General features: G+C 38.8%; 3 protein-coding genes across 4 annotated transcripts in view; 2 read left to right on the top strand and 1 right to left on the bottom strand.

Moving 5' to 3' along the window:
- The window catches only part of LOC134744841 (protein Aster-B-like), a 48649-nt gene extending 40958 nt beyond the window's left edge, over positions 1-7691 (bottom strand). For both annotated transcript variants that reach the window (XM_063678762.1, XM_063678763.1), the window contains exons 1-2: positions 7481-7691; positions 1368-1490 (exon numbers count right to left, since the gene is read on the bottom strand). In XM_063678762.1, coding sequence (XP_063534832.1) covers positions 1368-1490; positions 7481-7524 — 167 coding nt within the window. In that variant the 5' untranslated portion in view covers positions 7525-7691. The remainder of the gene's footprint in view (positions 1-1367; positions 1491-7480) is intronic.
- Positions 1-14127, top strand: part of LOC134744847 (regucalcin-like) — a 290519-nt gene that overhangs the window by 174804 nt on the left and 101588 nt on the right. The window lies entirely within an intron of this gene.
- LOC134744821 (ribosome biogenesis protein BMS1 homolog) lies at positions 8887-13489 on the top strand. The gene is made up of 2 exons (XM_063678732.1): positions 8887-9881; positions 10979-13489. The coding sequence occupies exons 1-2, from the start codon at positions 8978-8980 to the stop codon at positions 13456-13458; spliced, it is 3384 nt and encodes a 1127-aa protein (XP_063534802.1). The 5' UTR covers positions 8887-8977; the 3' UTR covers positions 13459-13489.

The raw sequence follows: 14127 nt of genomic DNA, 5'->3' as shown, positions 1-14127 counted from the left end.
CCAATCACATTAAGGTCTAAAACGGTAGGTAATCCCACTGAGTGAACCGCACGCGATACTGTTCGAGCATCATTTCGATGCACTCACGCCTTATACAAAATAAGAATTTATTCCGATAACATTACGGTCTAAAACGGTACCTTATAATACTGATCCCTGAATCCCACTGAGTGAAGCGCACGCGATACTCTTCAAGCATCATTTCGATGCACTCACGCTTGAAGCCGAATATACACTGACGTTTACTGGCTAATCTTATCCATTAAGGCGACTAGTTAGTATAGTCGTCCTTGTATATATCGGAGCGGCCAAAGTGCTCAGAAATATATGAACACACCCCATCGGAAGATCAGCGCTGGAAGTCGCCAGCAGCATGCTGAGATGGGGCCATTTCGTGACACTTTATTTTCACTATGTTCTTTTAATGTATGTCTATTGTCTGTGTGTTTACTGTTTACGAATTCTATTGTCAAGGCGCTTAGAGTGCGTGTTCAGATATTTTTGAGCAGCTAGGTCGCGCCGATTGATAAAATGGCGACTGTACAAGCCTTTACAATGTGTGGGTGAGACGCTATGCACGTAAAGTTAAGTTCAATAGATAAATATATAGATTGCGAATAATGCAAATAAACCAATTTACCTTAATTAATTCTTAATCTCGCACTTTTTAAGGATTATTATCGTGTTATTATCTATACGGCGTCATATCATCATTTTTGGAACGTTTATTTGTTCCTACAAAGGTATTGGAGCCCGTCTAAGCTAAGTATGCACCGTGTTTGACAGAACGACGACGTAAGCTGAAGACGCGGGTTCGATTCCCGCCTCGGCCACCGGTGGACTTGGTCACTTTTTCTTTATTGTATGTTATCTATTTCAGTTTATAATATTTTTGAGAATTCAGTGAAAACAACATTATAGCAAAAACTATTTTAATGTCCATATTTCGGGTGCGCGAGTGAGGCGTTCACTGTATGGTCAAGGACGTTGACATTATCAGTCGCCTTAATTATACGTCCCTCACAGGAGACTAGGGTATGAAAGGGATAGAACATCACCTGTTATTGGTCGAGACAGATTTACGGACCGCGCGTTTGTGTTATCAACTGATAAAGTTCATTCGATAATTATTTTTATAGAGGCATTATCGATAATTGCCATTTATTGATTGGGGGAATTAACTAGACTTTTTATAATTAGACATAATAAAAAAACCGGCCAAGTGCGAGTCGGACTCGCGCACGAAGGGTTCCGTACCATGCTGTGTGATGACGCCGGAGGTCAGATCCTGGCTGATGCTCTGATGGCGTCTTGTGACGATATCACCAGGTCCACAGATGTATCATATACTCTGTGGCTGTACTTACTTGGTTTCCTGCAGGATCTGGTTGGTGTGCTGTGTGATGACCCCGGAGAAGGTCAGAGCCTGGCTGATGCTCTGGCCGATGGCGTCTTGTGACGATATCACCAGGTTTTCCACAGACTTTCTCCTGCAACACAACGTGAACCAATAAGTTTTCGATTATGTACATAGTATTAAGCTGCAGAGATAACTGATCTCCCGTTTCAGAGAAATATGTTTGCAAGTGGGGTCAGTTATATCTGCAGCTTAGTGTACAGTCGCCATTAGATATATCGATGCAGCCGAGGCTCTCAAAAATATTTTTACAGTACATATGGTGCCAATTTATCGCCCTAGTGCGGTAACCAGCACTATACGTGCGTATGTCGAAAATTTAAAGGGCCATAATATGTACAGTAAAACAGAGCGCTGGTGGCCTAGCGGTAAGAGCGTGCGACTTGCAATCCGGAGGTCGCGGGTTCAAACCACGGCTCGTACCAATGAGTTTTTCGGAACTTATGTACGAAATATCATTTGATATTTATCAGTCGCTTTTCGGTGAAGGAAAACATCGTGAGGAATCCGGACTAATCCCTAAGGCCTAGTTTTTTCCCCTCTGGGTTGGAAGGCCAGATGGCAGTCGCTTTCGTAATAACTAGTGCCTACGCCAATTCTTGGGATTACTTGCCAAGTGGAAAATGCCGGGACAACGCGAGGAAGATGAATATGTACAGTAAAACGTTGTACAGTGCGAAAGGGTAATTCGCGAATTTCCTACTTTTCCCACTTGTATCGTAATGTACTAATACAGGATCTAGAATATGCCTTGACACCTGGACAGTAGAGGCATGTTCAGATATTTATGAGCACCTTGGAAAGTTACACTAACCTACAATTTCCCAATAGGGGAATGCATATTATCTTAGACATCAATAGCTATCATGAGTTGGCATTTAAGAAGAAGAAGAATAAATACATTTATTCCATACAGCACACATACACAGGACAATACGATAAAAGAAATAAGATGCTTAAAAAATTTAAAATAAAAAGAAGAATAGCAAAAACGAAGATAAAATTATTTACAGATTAAAAACATTAACAAAAATACATTTTAATTTAGGTACGCTAGACACTGACAGGGACCTAAAGAACCTGGCCGAGGACCGAGAAAACTGGCGCATACTCCACCGACAAGAGCCATGCTCTTAAATTATGAATGAAGACACTGATGCATGAACTCCGTCGCATTCCCTCTCGATAGCACCAATACATCAGTACAAGCGAGATGTACTGTTAAATTGTCATGCATGGCAAATACTTGTAAAGTTCGTTCTACCATGATTTAATATAGATATTAGGCCAAGCAATACGAAGGTATAGAAGGAAATGCAAGGAACACAATTTTTAATTTCGTAGCTTTGTTTGGACTAGTTAGGAGATGAACATATCAAAAGTCCCCGGCCGTAACCCTGGTGCTGGGGGGGAGAGGGGGGTTTGAAGGTTCCATTTTTCGGTTTTTCGATTATATCTCGGAAACTATGCGTCTGAGCGACTTGGCCACTTATACAAAATGAAAAGAGATTTAATTTGTTACAAGTTTTATTCAGTCAAGTTTTTCGATACCTTGTATAGTTTTTGAGATATCCGCTCTTGAAGGTTTATTTAGGGCTCTCATTTTTATCTTGATTATCTACATCAGTAAAGCTGCTAGGCCGGGTTTGGTAACGTTTTCGTATAAATCGGGGGTGCTAAATTAATTTATGGTATCAACAATACACCTTTCCGAAGTAAAAACATATAAACTTTAAACAAATAACTTTTTTTAAACTTCTCTTCACGCTTAAACCGCTAACCGATTTAGTTGAAATTTGGTAAATAGGTGTTTAAAGTCCCGAGACAGGATATAATATAGTTTTTATCTCAAAAAATCATACTTTGAAGGTGTGAAATTTGGTGTGAGGGGAATTCAGCTTCTTCGCCGAAGTTGAATTCCTGAGGTTAATACTGTTTAAATTTAGGTTTGAAGTCATGTTTGGTATCATTATCAACTAAATCAAACATGTAGACCATCCCAAATATTATTTAAATAGGTTCAGCGGTTATTGATTCCCCATACAAATTTCCACCCCACTTTTCACACCCTTAAAAGATGATTTTGGTTATAAAAATTATCCTATGTACTGTCCCGGGACTCAAACCATCTCTGTACCAAATTTCAACGAAATCGGTTCGGCGGTTTAAGCGTAAAGAGGAGTTTTATAAAAAATCATTTTTTTAAATTTTGTTTTTACTTAGGAATGGTGTCAATGTTGATACCATAAATGAATTCAGCACCCCCGATTTACACGAAAACGATCCCAAACTCGGCCTAGCAGCTTCACCGATGTAGATAATCAAGATAAAAATGAGAGCCCTAAATAAACCTTGAAGAGCGGATATCTCAAAAACTATACAAGATATCTAAAAACTTGACTGAATAAAACTTGTAACAAATTAAATCTTTTTTCATTTTGTATAACTAGCCAAGTCGCTCAGACGCATAGTTTCCGAGAAATAATCGAAAAACCGAAAAATGGAACCTTCAAACCCCCCTCTCCCCCAGCACCAGGGTTATGGCCGGGGACTTTTGATATGTTCATCTCCTAAGTAGTCCAAACAAAGCTACGAAATTAAAAATTGTGTTCCTTGCATTTCCCTCTATAGCTTTTTTTGGGCATTTATTTCCTGGCCTATATAGAGATTGTGATAATTGTGATAAAACTTTAACACAAGGTTATGTTTGATATGTTTCGCAGCTTCACACTACTGCAGTATAGATAACACACCCTTGCAATCACCGGAACAAACAATCACGCAATTATCGCTTATCTGATAAAGAGTTATTAATTTTAGCATGAAAATAAAAGCAATAAGTGTTCCGTGAACAAAGTTTTTGTACCGGAACACTAAAAATTATAAAATAGGTAAACAATACCTTAAAAACGTAATTGTTTACCACTGAGCAACAAATGTGTCGTTTTAAATACAAATACAAATGTTTATTTCAATGTCGTTTTCAAGCAAAAGGGTACTTATTGTTGCTTGTCAGTAAGGCACTATTTCCATATAGCTTCAATTAGAAATCAACCTTATCAACAACCGACAATGTGGTACCTTTTGGTTGAAAACATCACATATCTAGCAGTTACATTAACTGATAGGCTAGCTAGTACCTATGATAAGGAAAAATTAGAACACACAACACCGCTAAATTGATGACTCGATGTTGTGACAGACATGTTTATTTCAGTTTTTAAGGAGCCTAATGAAACATTTCATGAATGACTATAGTGCTGAAATATTCGTGCCAATAAGAATGTGAGAAAAAAACGATGACACATTCAATTTGGGACCAACCACTAAATCGCAAAAAAAAAAATTTACCCTCCCATAGAAAATGGACCAGCCAAAATGTATTAAACAGCCAAATTTTTTTTCGCGATTTCAGGGTTGGTCCCATAGTAAAAGTTGCTAAGTATAATCTCAAAACCTCCCTGGCAACGGAAATGCACTTATTTTTTAGCCACCGTGTATATACCTAGTCGGCTCATAAGTTCTGTCACTGGCCTTTAAAATTTAAATTTGGAACTCCTAAAACAAAAACCGTTCTGCATTTGAATTTCGAATCTTTATTAAATATTTGAGTAGTATAATTTTGCAATTTTCTGTTTTCTTTAACATGGAGTGGACGCTTAAAGATAGCCGTACCGCAATAATTGCACTATATCGTTGTGGTCACTCGCCGACTAAAATTTTTAAGCTACTTGAAAATTTAAAATTCTCTAAGATTTGTGTATCGTACCATAGAAAGATACAGTGAGGTCTCTAGTTTAAATGACAAGGAAAGAAGCGGTTGTCCGCGTACAGCTAGGACTCCAGCGGTTGTACAAGCAATTAGGGCACGCATTGCCAGAAATCCCGCTAGGAAACAAAAAGTTATGGCCCTCCAGATGGGTTTGAGCAAAAACACGGTGAAAAGAGTGCTTAATCAAGACCTGAGACTTCGTGCTTATAAACGAAAAACTGGCCATCTTCTCAATGGTCGGCTTAAAGCTTTAAGGCTTAAAAGATCTAAAGCTTTATTGAAGAAGTACGCTAAAAATAAGCGCCGTTGTATACTGTTTTCGGACGAGAAAATTTTTGACATAGAAGAAAACTGTAATAAACAAAATGATAGAGTGTACGCTCGCAATAGTAAAGAAGCGTCTAATAGCATTCCCCGTATTCAAAGAGGTCATCACCCTTCATCTGTGATGGTTTGGCTGGGAGTTTCTTATGCGGCCGTCACTAGTATGCATTTTTGTGAGAAAGGAGTAAAAACTAGTGCCAAAGTGTACCAAGACACGGTGTTGACTAATATTGTGAAACCACTATCCCATACGATGTTTCTAAACCAGCATTGGGTTTTCCAGCAGGACTCTGCTCCAGCCCATAAGGCAAAGTCTACACAAGCCTGGCTCGCCTCCAATAAAATCGACTTTATACGGCATGAAGATTGGCCCTCCTCTAGCCCAGATCTTAATCCTTTAGACTATAAAATATGGCAGTATTTAGAGGAAAAGGTGTGCTCAAAACTTCATGCAAATCTAGACTCGCTGAAAAAATCTCTTGCTACGGCAGTGGCCAATATCGACATGAAAGTGGTGCGTGAATCCATTGACGACTGGCCACGAAGACTTCAAGCCTGTGTAGATAATTATGGCGGTCATTTTGAATAAATGTTATACATTTAGATTCTCTAGTTTATAAGCTTTCAAACGCTGTACAAATTATACGGAATAAACTTAAACTTTTGATTTTATTTGATACTATGTATATGACAGAACTTATGAGCCGACTAGGTAGTTTCCGCTAAATAAAAATGTACATGAAAACAAGAGGAAAATACCGCTAATGATTGTTAGTACTAAACTGCCCAGCTAAGCCAATTAGCAGCATGTCAAATAAAAATTGAATAAATACTCAAATTAATTTTTTTCTTTGAAAATTCAATTTTCAAAGTCATTTGTTTTTGAATTACCGTGTACAAACGAGCAGTGAGACCAGCTTTACTTTACGGATCCGAATGTTGGGGAATGAGAAAGTGTGACGAACAGAAAGTACATGTCTCTGAAATGAAAATGCTGCGCTGGTCTGGAGGTGTTACTCGGTCAGACAAAATTCGGAATGAGTATATCCGAGGCACTTTTAAAGCTGCAAAGATACATTATAAGATGCAGGAGGGCCGATTACGCTGGTATGGCCATGTAATGCACAGAGAACACCACATGACGAGACGAGTTATGGCTATAGACGAGGGCAAGAGAGGTAGAGGCTGCCCGCCAACCAACTGGACTAGAACCATCTCCAAGGACATGACGGAGCTAGGCCTAACGCCAGCAATGACTAAAGATCGCAACAAGTGGCGATCAAGAATCAGGAGGGCCGACCCCAAATAGGGAATGCGCCAGGAGAATGATGATTTGCTTTTGAATTACCACAATTAGGCTCAGGAGGGAGGTAAAGGTGTAGTGGTACAAGTATTTAACAATTGATAAATGGTCATAAAATATAAAACTGTGCAAACTAAAGGCTTACTAGTTTCTTCTTATCTTGATTGTTAACACCATATCTTGGTTATTTGTTTCTTGAGAACATAGTTACATCACTTTTCCTTTCATTGCTATTTTAATTAAAGTTTGTGTGGAAAATTTAATTGCAATATACAAAAAAAATGTCAGGAAAATTATGTTTAAAACTAGTAAAATATCTATTTAGAAATCTTATTGGAAGTTTATTTCACTCACCTTGGCCCAACTTTCCACTTATCACAAAAAAATATAATTGGATCTATGAACACCATACTATCGATCCTGAATTTATTTTTGAACAAATTCGTGACTGTAGGCCTTTCGATAGCGCGTAACTCCATTGTCTAGTTAAGTCTAGTACAGCCGAGAAGTCTGATACCTAATTACCGCCGACCTAGGCGATTCAGAGACAACTGATAACGGGGAACACAATGTAAATAGACCAGACACGACGACGCAAACATCTACAAGTACGTGATCCTTCTAAAATTAGTAAATAAGCCCCAAAAACGTCAATATAACTCACATGGAAATTGCTATGTTGCGACTGTCCAGTTCCGAAGTAGTCATGGTCACAGGGTTTTAGTGCACGCTCAGGTCAGCCACTCGCGAGCTATTGTTCACAGCTGCGTTTTTTGCTTTCATCATCCAGATACAAGAGATCTATGCACAAAATACAACAAAAATACTATTGACTGCATTGACAATTTGACAGAACTAGCTCAATGTTGCAATAAATGTTTGGAAATTTCTCTGATCTCGGATCTGATTGAGGGGCTTGCACACGGTGCATATACATACATACATACATACATATAATCACGCCTATTTCTCGGAGGGGTAGGCAGAGACCACGGATTTCCACTGGCTACGATCCTGACATACCTCTTTCGCTTCCTTCACCTTCATAACATTCCTCATACACGCTCGCCGGTTTAGGGTGCTCTTGACCTGGCCTTTCTTCAGGATTTCCCCGATCTGATCAGAGAAAGTCCGCCGAGGTCTGCCCCTTCCAACTCCCGTTTCTACCTCTGCCTTATACACTCTATTTGTTAGCCTTCTTTCACTCATTCTTTCCATGTGTCCAAACCATCTCAACATACCTTTCTCAATTTTTGTCACTACATCTTCGCTCAGTCCACACTTTTCCCTTATCACACTGTTCCTAATTCTATCTTGTAATCTTACACCACCCACACTTCTCAACGCTCTCATTTCCACTGCATTCACTTGGCTCTGATGCCTCTTCTGCCATACCCAACTTTCGCTACCATACATAAGTGTAGGCACCAGCACCCCTCTATGCATATAGCTGGAGAAAAAATGAACTGGACATTGCAAGAGCAGTACCTATGCCCTGTATGCCTATCCTTGGTTGCTACTTGGACTGGGTATGCAAACGTTATTTGTATGACTGTGAGACTGTGACTTAGTATAGACTATCTGTTTCAGTTGCTGCCGAACCTTCTTTCTTCTTCAGTCACAATTCGGTTTGTACTCGGAACATGTGATGAACATGACTTGCGCAAGTTGCAGTACTTGCACAGTTGGTGTTGGGTGTTGGCGGCACGTGTGCGCGTCCATGGCGCGTCCAGTAGGCCGTCGCTATCGCCTAAACAAGGCATAAGACTTGTGTGACTGAAACGAGTAAGGCGTGGGTTAATAGTCTGGTAAACCAATTCTGTGAGTAACAGTAGCCTACGCAAAGAATGCAATACTCAATAAGCCTGCGCCTTTATTTGTTAATTGTAAAAACGTTAGAAGTTTGAGCATATGCTATTAACTAGTGCATCAAACTACTGGGTTTGTTAGCCTCTGCTTCAAACTCTGCTTGCTGAGTGCAGCTTATATTTATGCGCTGAGTGCAATAATTTCTGACTGTTATCTTAATAATTATTTACACTTGTAACATTACAATCATCTGTCAATGTCAAATCTAATCAACATTCGGATTCGGCGGTGATAGATACACCACGTGAATTTATTTTGTAGACTATAAATGAATTAACTTCTAGTGACGACCATGGCAGACGATTCAGCATTTGACAAAAAGAAGTCCCATCGGGCGAAGCATGCCGGCCGAAAAGCGGAGAAGAAGAAAAAGAAAAACCAAATCGACCAATCTAACCTAAGCGCTCGGCAACGAAATCCCAAAGCTTTTGCTATACAGTCGGCCGTACGAGCTGAGAGGCAGTTCAGGAGGAAGGAGGATATTATTGCAAAGAAGCAGCATATTCCCCAGGTAGATAAGACGCCGCTAGAACCTCCTCCGATAGTAGTTGGTGTGGTTGGTCCGCCGCGCGTAGGAAAGACCACAGTCATTAACAATCTCATTAAAAGCTTCATAAAAACCAACGTCACAAGCATCAAAGGGCCTGTGACCATCGTCACATCAAAGAAACGCCGAATAACTCTCATAGAATGCAATAACGACGTCAACTCGATGATCGACATCGCAAAATGTGCTGATCTAGTGCTGCTCCTCTGTGACGCTAGTTTCGGCTTCGAAATGGAAATATTCGAATTCCTAAACATATGTCAAGTGCATGGCATGCCTAAAATAATGGGTGTGTTGACTCATTTGGACATGATAAAGAATGCAAAGACACTAAAAACAACTAAGAAAACTTTGAAGCACAGATTTTGGACTGAGGTGTACCAAGGCGCTAAGTTATTTTACCTCTCCGGTATAGTCCATGGAGAATATTTAAGGAATGAAATAAAGAATTTGTCCCGTTTCATATCTGTAATGAAGTTTAGGCCGTTAAGTTGGCGCATGACCCATGCTTATGTGCTTGGGGACAGAATGGAAGACATCACTAATCAGGAGGCGATCCGGAAGGACCCGAAGGTCAATAGAGATGTGGTGCTCTACGGCTATGTGAGGGGAGTGCCATTGATGAAAGAATCTGCTGTACACATTGCTGGTAAGTTTAATTTTCTAAGATTTATCTACTTGATATTAGAAACATGAGAACAACTGATATGGTTTCTATTCATGAATTCAATTGCTTTGTGTATAACTAAAAGGCCCACTGGGCAAAAAACCTCAGGGGAACAAAGAAAAAGATAGATGACATTATAGCAATTGCAGGAAAGACTTGGGGGAATAACGCTACAGACAAAGGGAAGTGGAAAAAGATGGAGGCTTTTACCTTCAAGGGATCACACATCGTGAAAATATAACAAAAGTCAATTTTATAATGGATGTGCAAGAAATAATGCTTAAATAATAATAATGTGCATAACAACTATTTTTTTTTATCCCCAGTTTGTATTTTTCTTTTACAACATAACATAGTCATAGTCACTGTTTATAGTTTTTGTCATACCCTTTTCTATTTATTATTTCCATCTATTCTTCTACTAGCTTCTGCCCGCGACTTTGTCTCTGTGGAATGATGATGATGATTGATAAAAACTACTGTATGTTCTTTCCCGGGCCTCAAACTACCTTCATAGAAAATGTTATCTAAATCAATTCAACAGTTTAAGCATGAAGAGGTAACTGACACACAGAGGGATTAGTAGGGATGGTGTTCGGTAATTCCCAAAACAAGATTATTTTTACTGACATTGTGATAGAAACATACTAAGATATAATAAAACAGGTTCTCTATTGTGTTGGCAGAAATATTTATGACATATTTTTGTATTGCATAATTTTACTTGGCAGAAATGTTGTTTGGCAGAATTGAATTTCGCATACTGCTTTTCGCATAATATTACTTTGCAGAATTTCTTTTTGCATAATATTATTTGGCAGAAAATCCTAACCACTTAAAAAAATTCTGCCAAATGAATATTACGCGAAATGACTATTTTGGCAAGTATATATGTATGCGAAAGTATCATTCGCATAAAAGTTTTGTGCGATATGTGTTATGCAAAGTGTATTTCTGACAAATGATATTCGGCCAGATGAGGGGAACCCAGTAAAACAACAATCATATCTTGATATATCTTAGTTATTTTTTTTTACTAAATAACGTAAATCACTACCAACTCTTTTTATTATTTTTAGGTGTTGGAGACATGAAAATTAGTGAACTGTCATATCTGCCAGACCCCTGTCCACTTCCCAGCAGAGAGAAAAAGAGACACCTCATGGAAAGAGAGAGACAGATCTACGCGCCCTTCTCGGGAGTGGGTGGCATCGTTTACGATAAGGATGCTGTTTACATTGAGCTCCAAGGCTCCCATCATCATAAAAAAGAAGATGAGGAGATTAGTGAAAAGAAGGAGCTGCTAAAAAACGTTGTTGAGACTAAAGAAACAGTGGATGAGCAGATGCAAGAGTCTGGATTTCAGTTGTTCAGTGGTGGTGCTGTGATCTACCCTGATATGATTAAAGATGATGAATATTTACAACATAACAATAAGAAGGGACAGGAAAGCTCAGATGAGTCAGATTCTGATGATAATGATTCAGACAATGATAGTGGTATTGTTCAAGAGAAAGAAAGCAACAAGGTTCCTTGGAATAATGATTCAGGATCTGAGAATGATGATCCTGCTACTGAAAAAGATAATAATGATGATGATGAAGATGATGACAGTGGGGATAATGATGAATCAGATAATGAAGATTTTGGTGCAAAATGGAAAGAAAAGCTTAGTGAGAAAGCCACTGAGGCTTATTTTGAGAGGCAGAAAACATCTAAGAATATAATGAAGCTTGTGTATGGGGAATTTGAGATTGGAAATAAAAACAAAGAAAAGGAAGAATCAGATGAAAGTGATGGCGAAGAAATTGGAGGGTTGTTTAAGAAAGTAACAGACACACAGAAAAAGAAACATAAAGAGAAAGAGCGATTAGACATTGAGGAGTGTTCTTCCTTTTACTCGCTAGATAAACCAACTATAAAGGATTGGACCAGCGAAGTCAATAAACAAGTTTTGATCAACAGTTTTGTCACTGGAAAGAGATCAGCTGATGAAGATGCTTCAGAACTCCTTAAACTTGATGATGCAAGTGATGGCGATGATGAGGAGATGTTTGGAGATTTTGAGGACTTAGAAACTGGTCAGAAACATGCTGCAACGGAAAACGAGGAAAAAGAGGAAACAGGTACAAAACGCAAAGGAGAATTGACTAGAGCAGAAATATTAGAAAAGAAAACGAAATTAAAAGCGAAATTTGACTCTGAATATGATAATCCTGATGATCATAGGATAAAAGGTGATCATTCCTATTATGAGAATTTGAAAGCAGAGGCATTGAAGCAGTCTGAATTGAACAAATCAGTTTTTGATAATTTGGATGAAGGTTTAAGGATAGACGTGGAAGGTTTCAGACCTGGTTTGTATGTGAGAATGCTTTTCAAAAACATGCCTGCCGAATTTGTTACGAATTTCGAAGCTAGCTATCCAATACTCATTGGATCATTAAACATGGCAGAGCAGAACATTGGCTATGTGTCTTGTAAAGTCAAGAAACACAGATGGTACAAAAAGATATTAAAAACAAATGATCCTTTGATTATTTCTTTAGGATGGAGAAGGTTCCAAACTCTGCCTATTTACTCTAAAATAGAAGATGATTTAAAATGTAGATATCTAAAGTATACGCCCGAACATGTGACTTGTAACATGCACTTCTATGGACCGATAACGCCACAAAATACAGGTTTTCTGGCGTTGCAGACAGTCACTAATGACCCTAATGATATGAAGCAATTAGGTTTCAGAATAGCAGCTACAGGAAGTGTAAACGAAATTAACAAATCCACGCAAATTGTCAAGAAACTAAAGCTAGTTGGCACACCAACTAAAATATACAAGAAAACTGCTTTTATCAAAGACATGTTCAACAGCACTCTTGAAGTAGCGAAATTCGAAGGAGCGAGAATCAAAACAGTATCAGGAATCAGAGGGCAGATCAAGAAGGCGATCAATAAACCTGAAGGCGGTTTCCGAGCTACATTTGAAGACAAAATCAAAATGAGTGACATAGTTTTCTGTCGAACATGGTTTAAGGTCGACGTTACCAGATTCTACGCGCCTGTTGTGAATCTACTTTTGCCTATAGAGTCTAAAAACGCTTGGCAAGGCATGAAGACTAAAGGACGATTGAAGAGAGAAAGGAATATAAGGATGGATGCGAATAAGGACTCTATGTATACTGAGATTCCGAGAGCCCCAGCAGTCTTTAAGCCTTTAGTAATACCTAAAGCATTGCAGAAGGGTCTGCCTTACAGATTCAAGCCTAAATCGAAGACTACTACTTTATCAGGGGAATCACTTAAGGATATAAACAAGGAAAGAGTTGCTGTAGTAAAGAGTCCATATGAACAGAAGGTATCAAGCGTTATGAAGATGCTAAAGACTAACTTTGAGACAAAGAAAGAAGCTCAGAAGAAAGCAACTAAGGAGAGATTAAAAGCGCACAGACGGGAGATGAACGAAATCGAATGGCGTAAGCTAAAACGGCAGAAAGAGTTGAAAAAGAAGATCTGTAGGACGCTAAGTATGATGGGAAATAAAAAGAAACCTCAGATGTGATTTGTTGTATTATTAAAATTTTCTCAGGTAGTTCAAGTTATTTTAGTAACCTACTCTTAATAACCTTAATATTAAAAAACATGCTCATAGTTTTTCGAGCACCACCTGTCATAATTCCAAAAACTTACTTGAAAGTATGTGGTATGGATGGTATAGAAAGGATCGCAATCTCTTATGCCAGAATTGTTGCAAAAGTGACCGCTTTCAGCTTTAAATTTTCCTAATCTCTCCGATGGCGCTAGTTAGGCTCTGGGACATGAGTATAACATGAACCATATAAGGCAACAAATAACCCGACCAAATTACGTAGGTTGTTTTTGGTAGTATTTCGGTGTATGGTGGCGCCGCCTAATTACTGTTTTTTGATCGACACTTTTCATACATAGAGATTTGGCTCCTTTATATAGTCTCCATGGTATGTGGGTTACCTACTTTGACAGCATAAACCATAAACGTTAAGTTTTCATGTCAAGTATGTTGCTCTAATGGGATATGTGGTATTTTCTATAAAAAGGGTCCTTATTGTCGATGGCGCTTACTTATTATAAACGATGCTCCGATATAAATACAATGCCGCGCGACGCTGTGTGGCGTAAGCGCCATCGACAACAAGGTCCCTTTTTCATAGAAAATGCCCCATATGTACTTACGCATTGTCCCTGCCAAGTT

The sequence above is a fragment of the Cydia strobilella genome, chromosome 10 (assembly GCF_947568885.1).
Source record: "Cydia strobilella chromosome 10, ilCydStro3.1, whole genome shotgun sequence".
NCBI lineage: Eukaryota > Metazoa > Arthropoda > Insecta > Lepidoptera > Tortricidae > Cydia > Cydia strobilella.
This window is presented reverse-complemented; position numbering and strand designations above follow the sequence as displayed.

What these genes read in the sequence shown, in the direction of transcription:
- LOC134744821 (XM_063678732.1), top strand. Translation starts at nt 8,978, where the DNA reads ATGGCAGACGATTCAGCATTTGACAAAAAGAAGTCCCATCGGGCGAAG. An exon ending in ATCTGCTGTACACATTGCTG is followed by an intron (nt 9,882 to 10,978) that starts GTAAGTTTAATT and finishes TATTATTTTTAG; the next exon opens with GTGTTGGAGACATGAAAATT.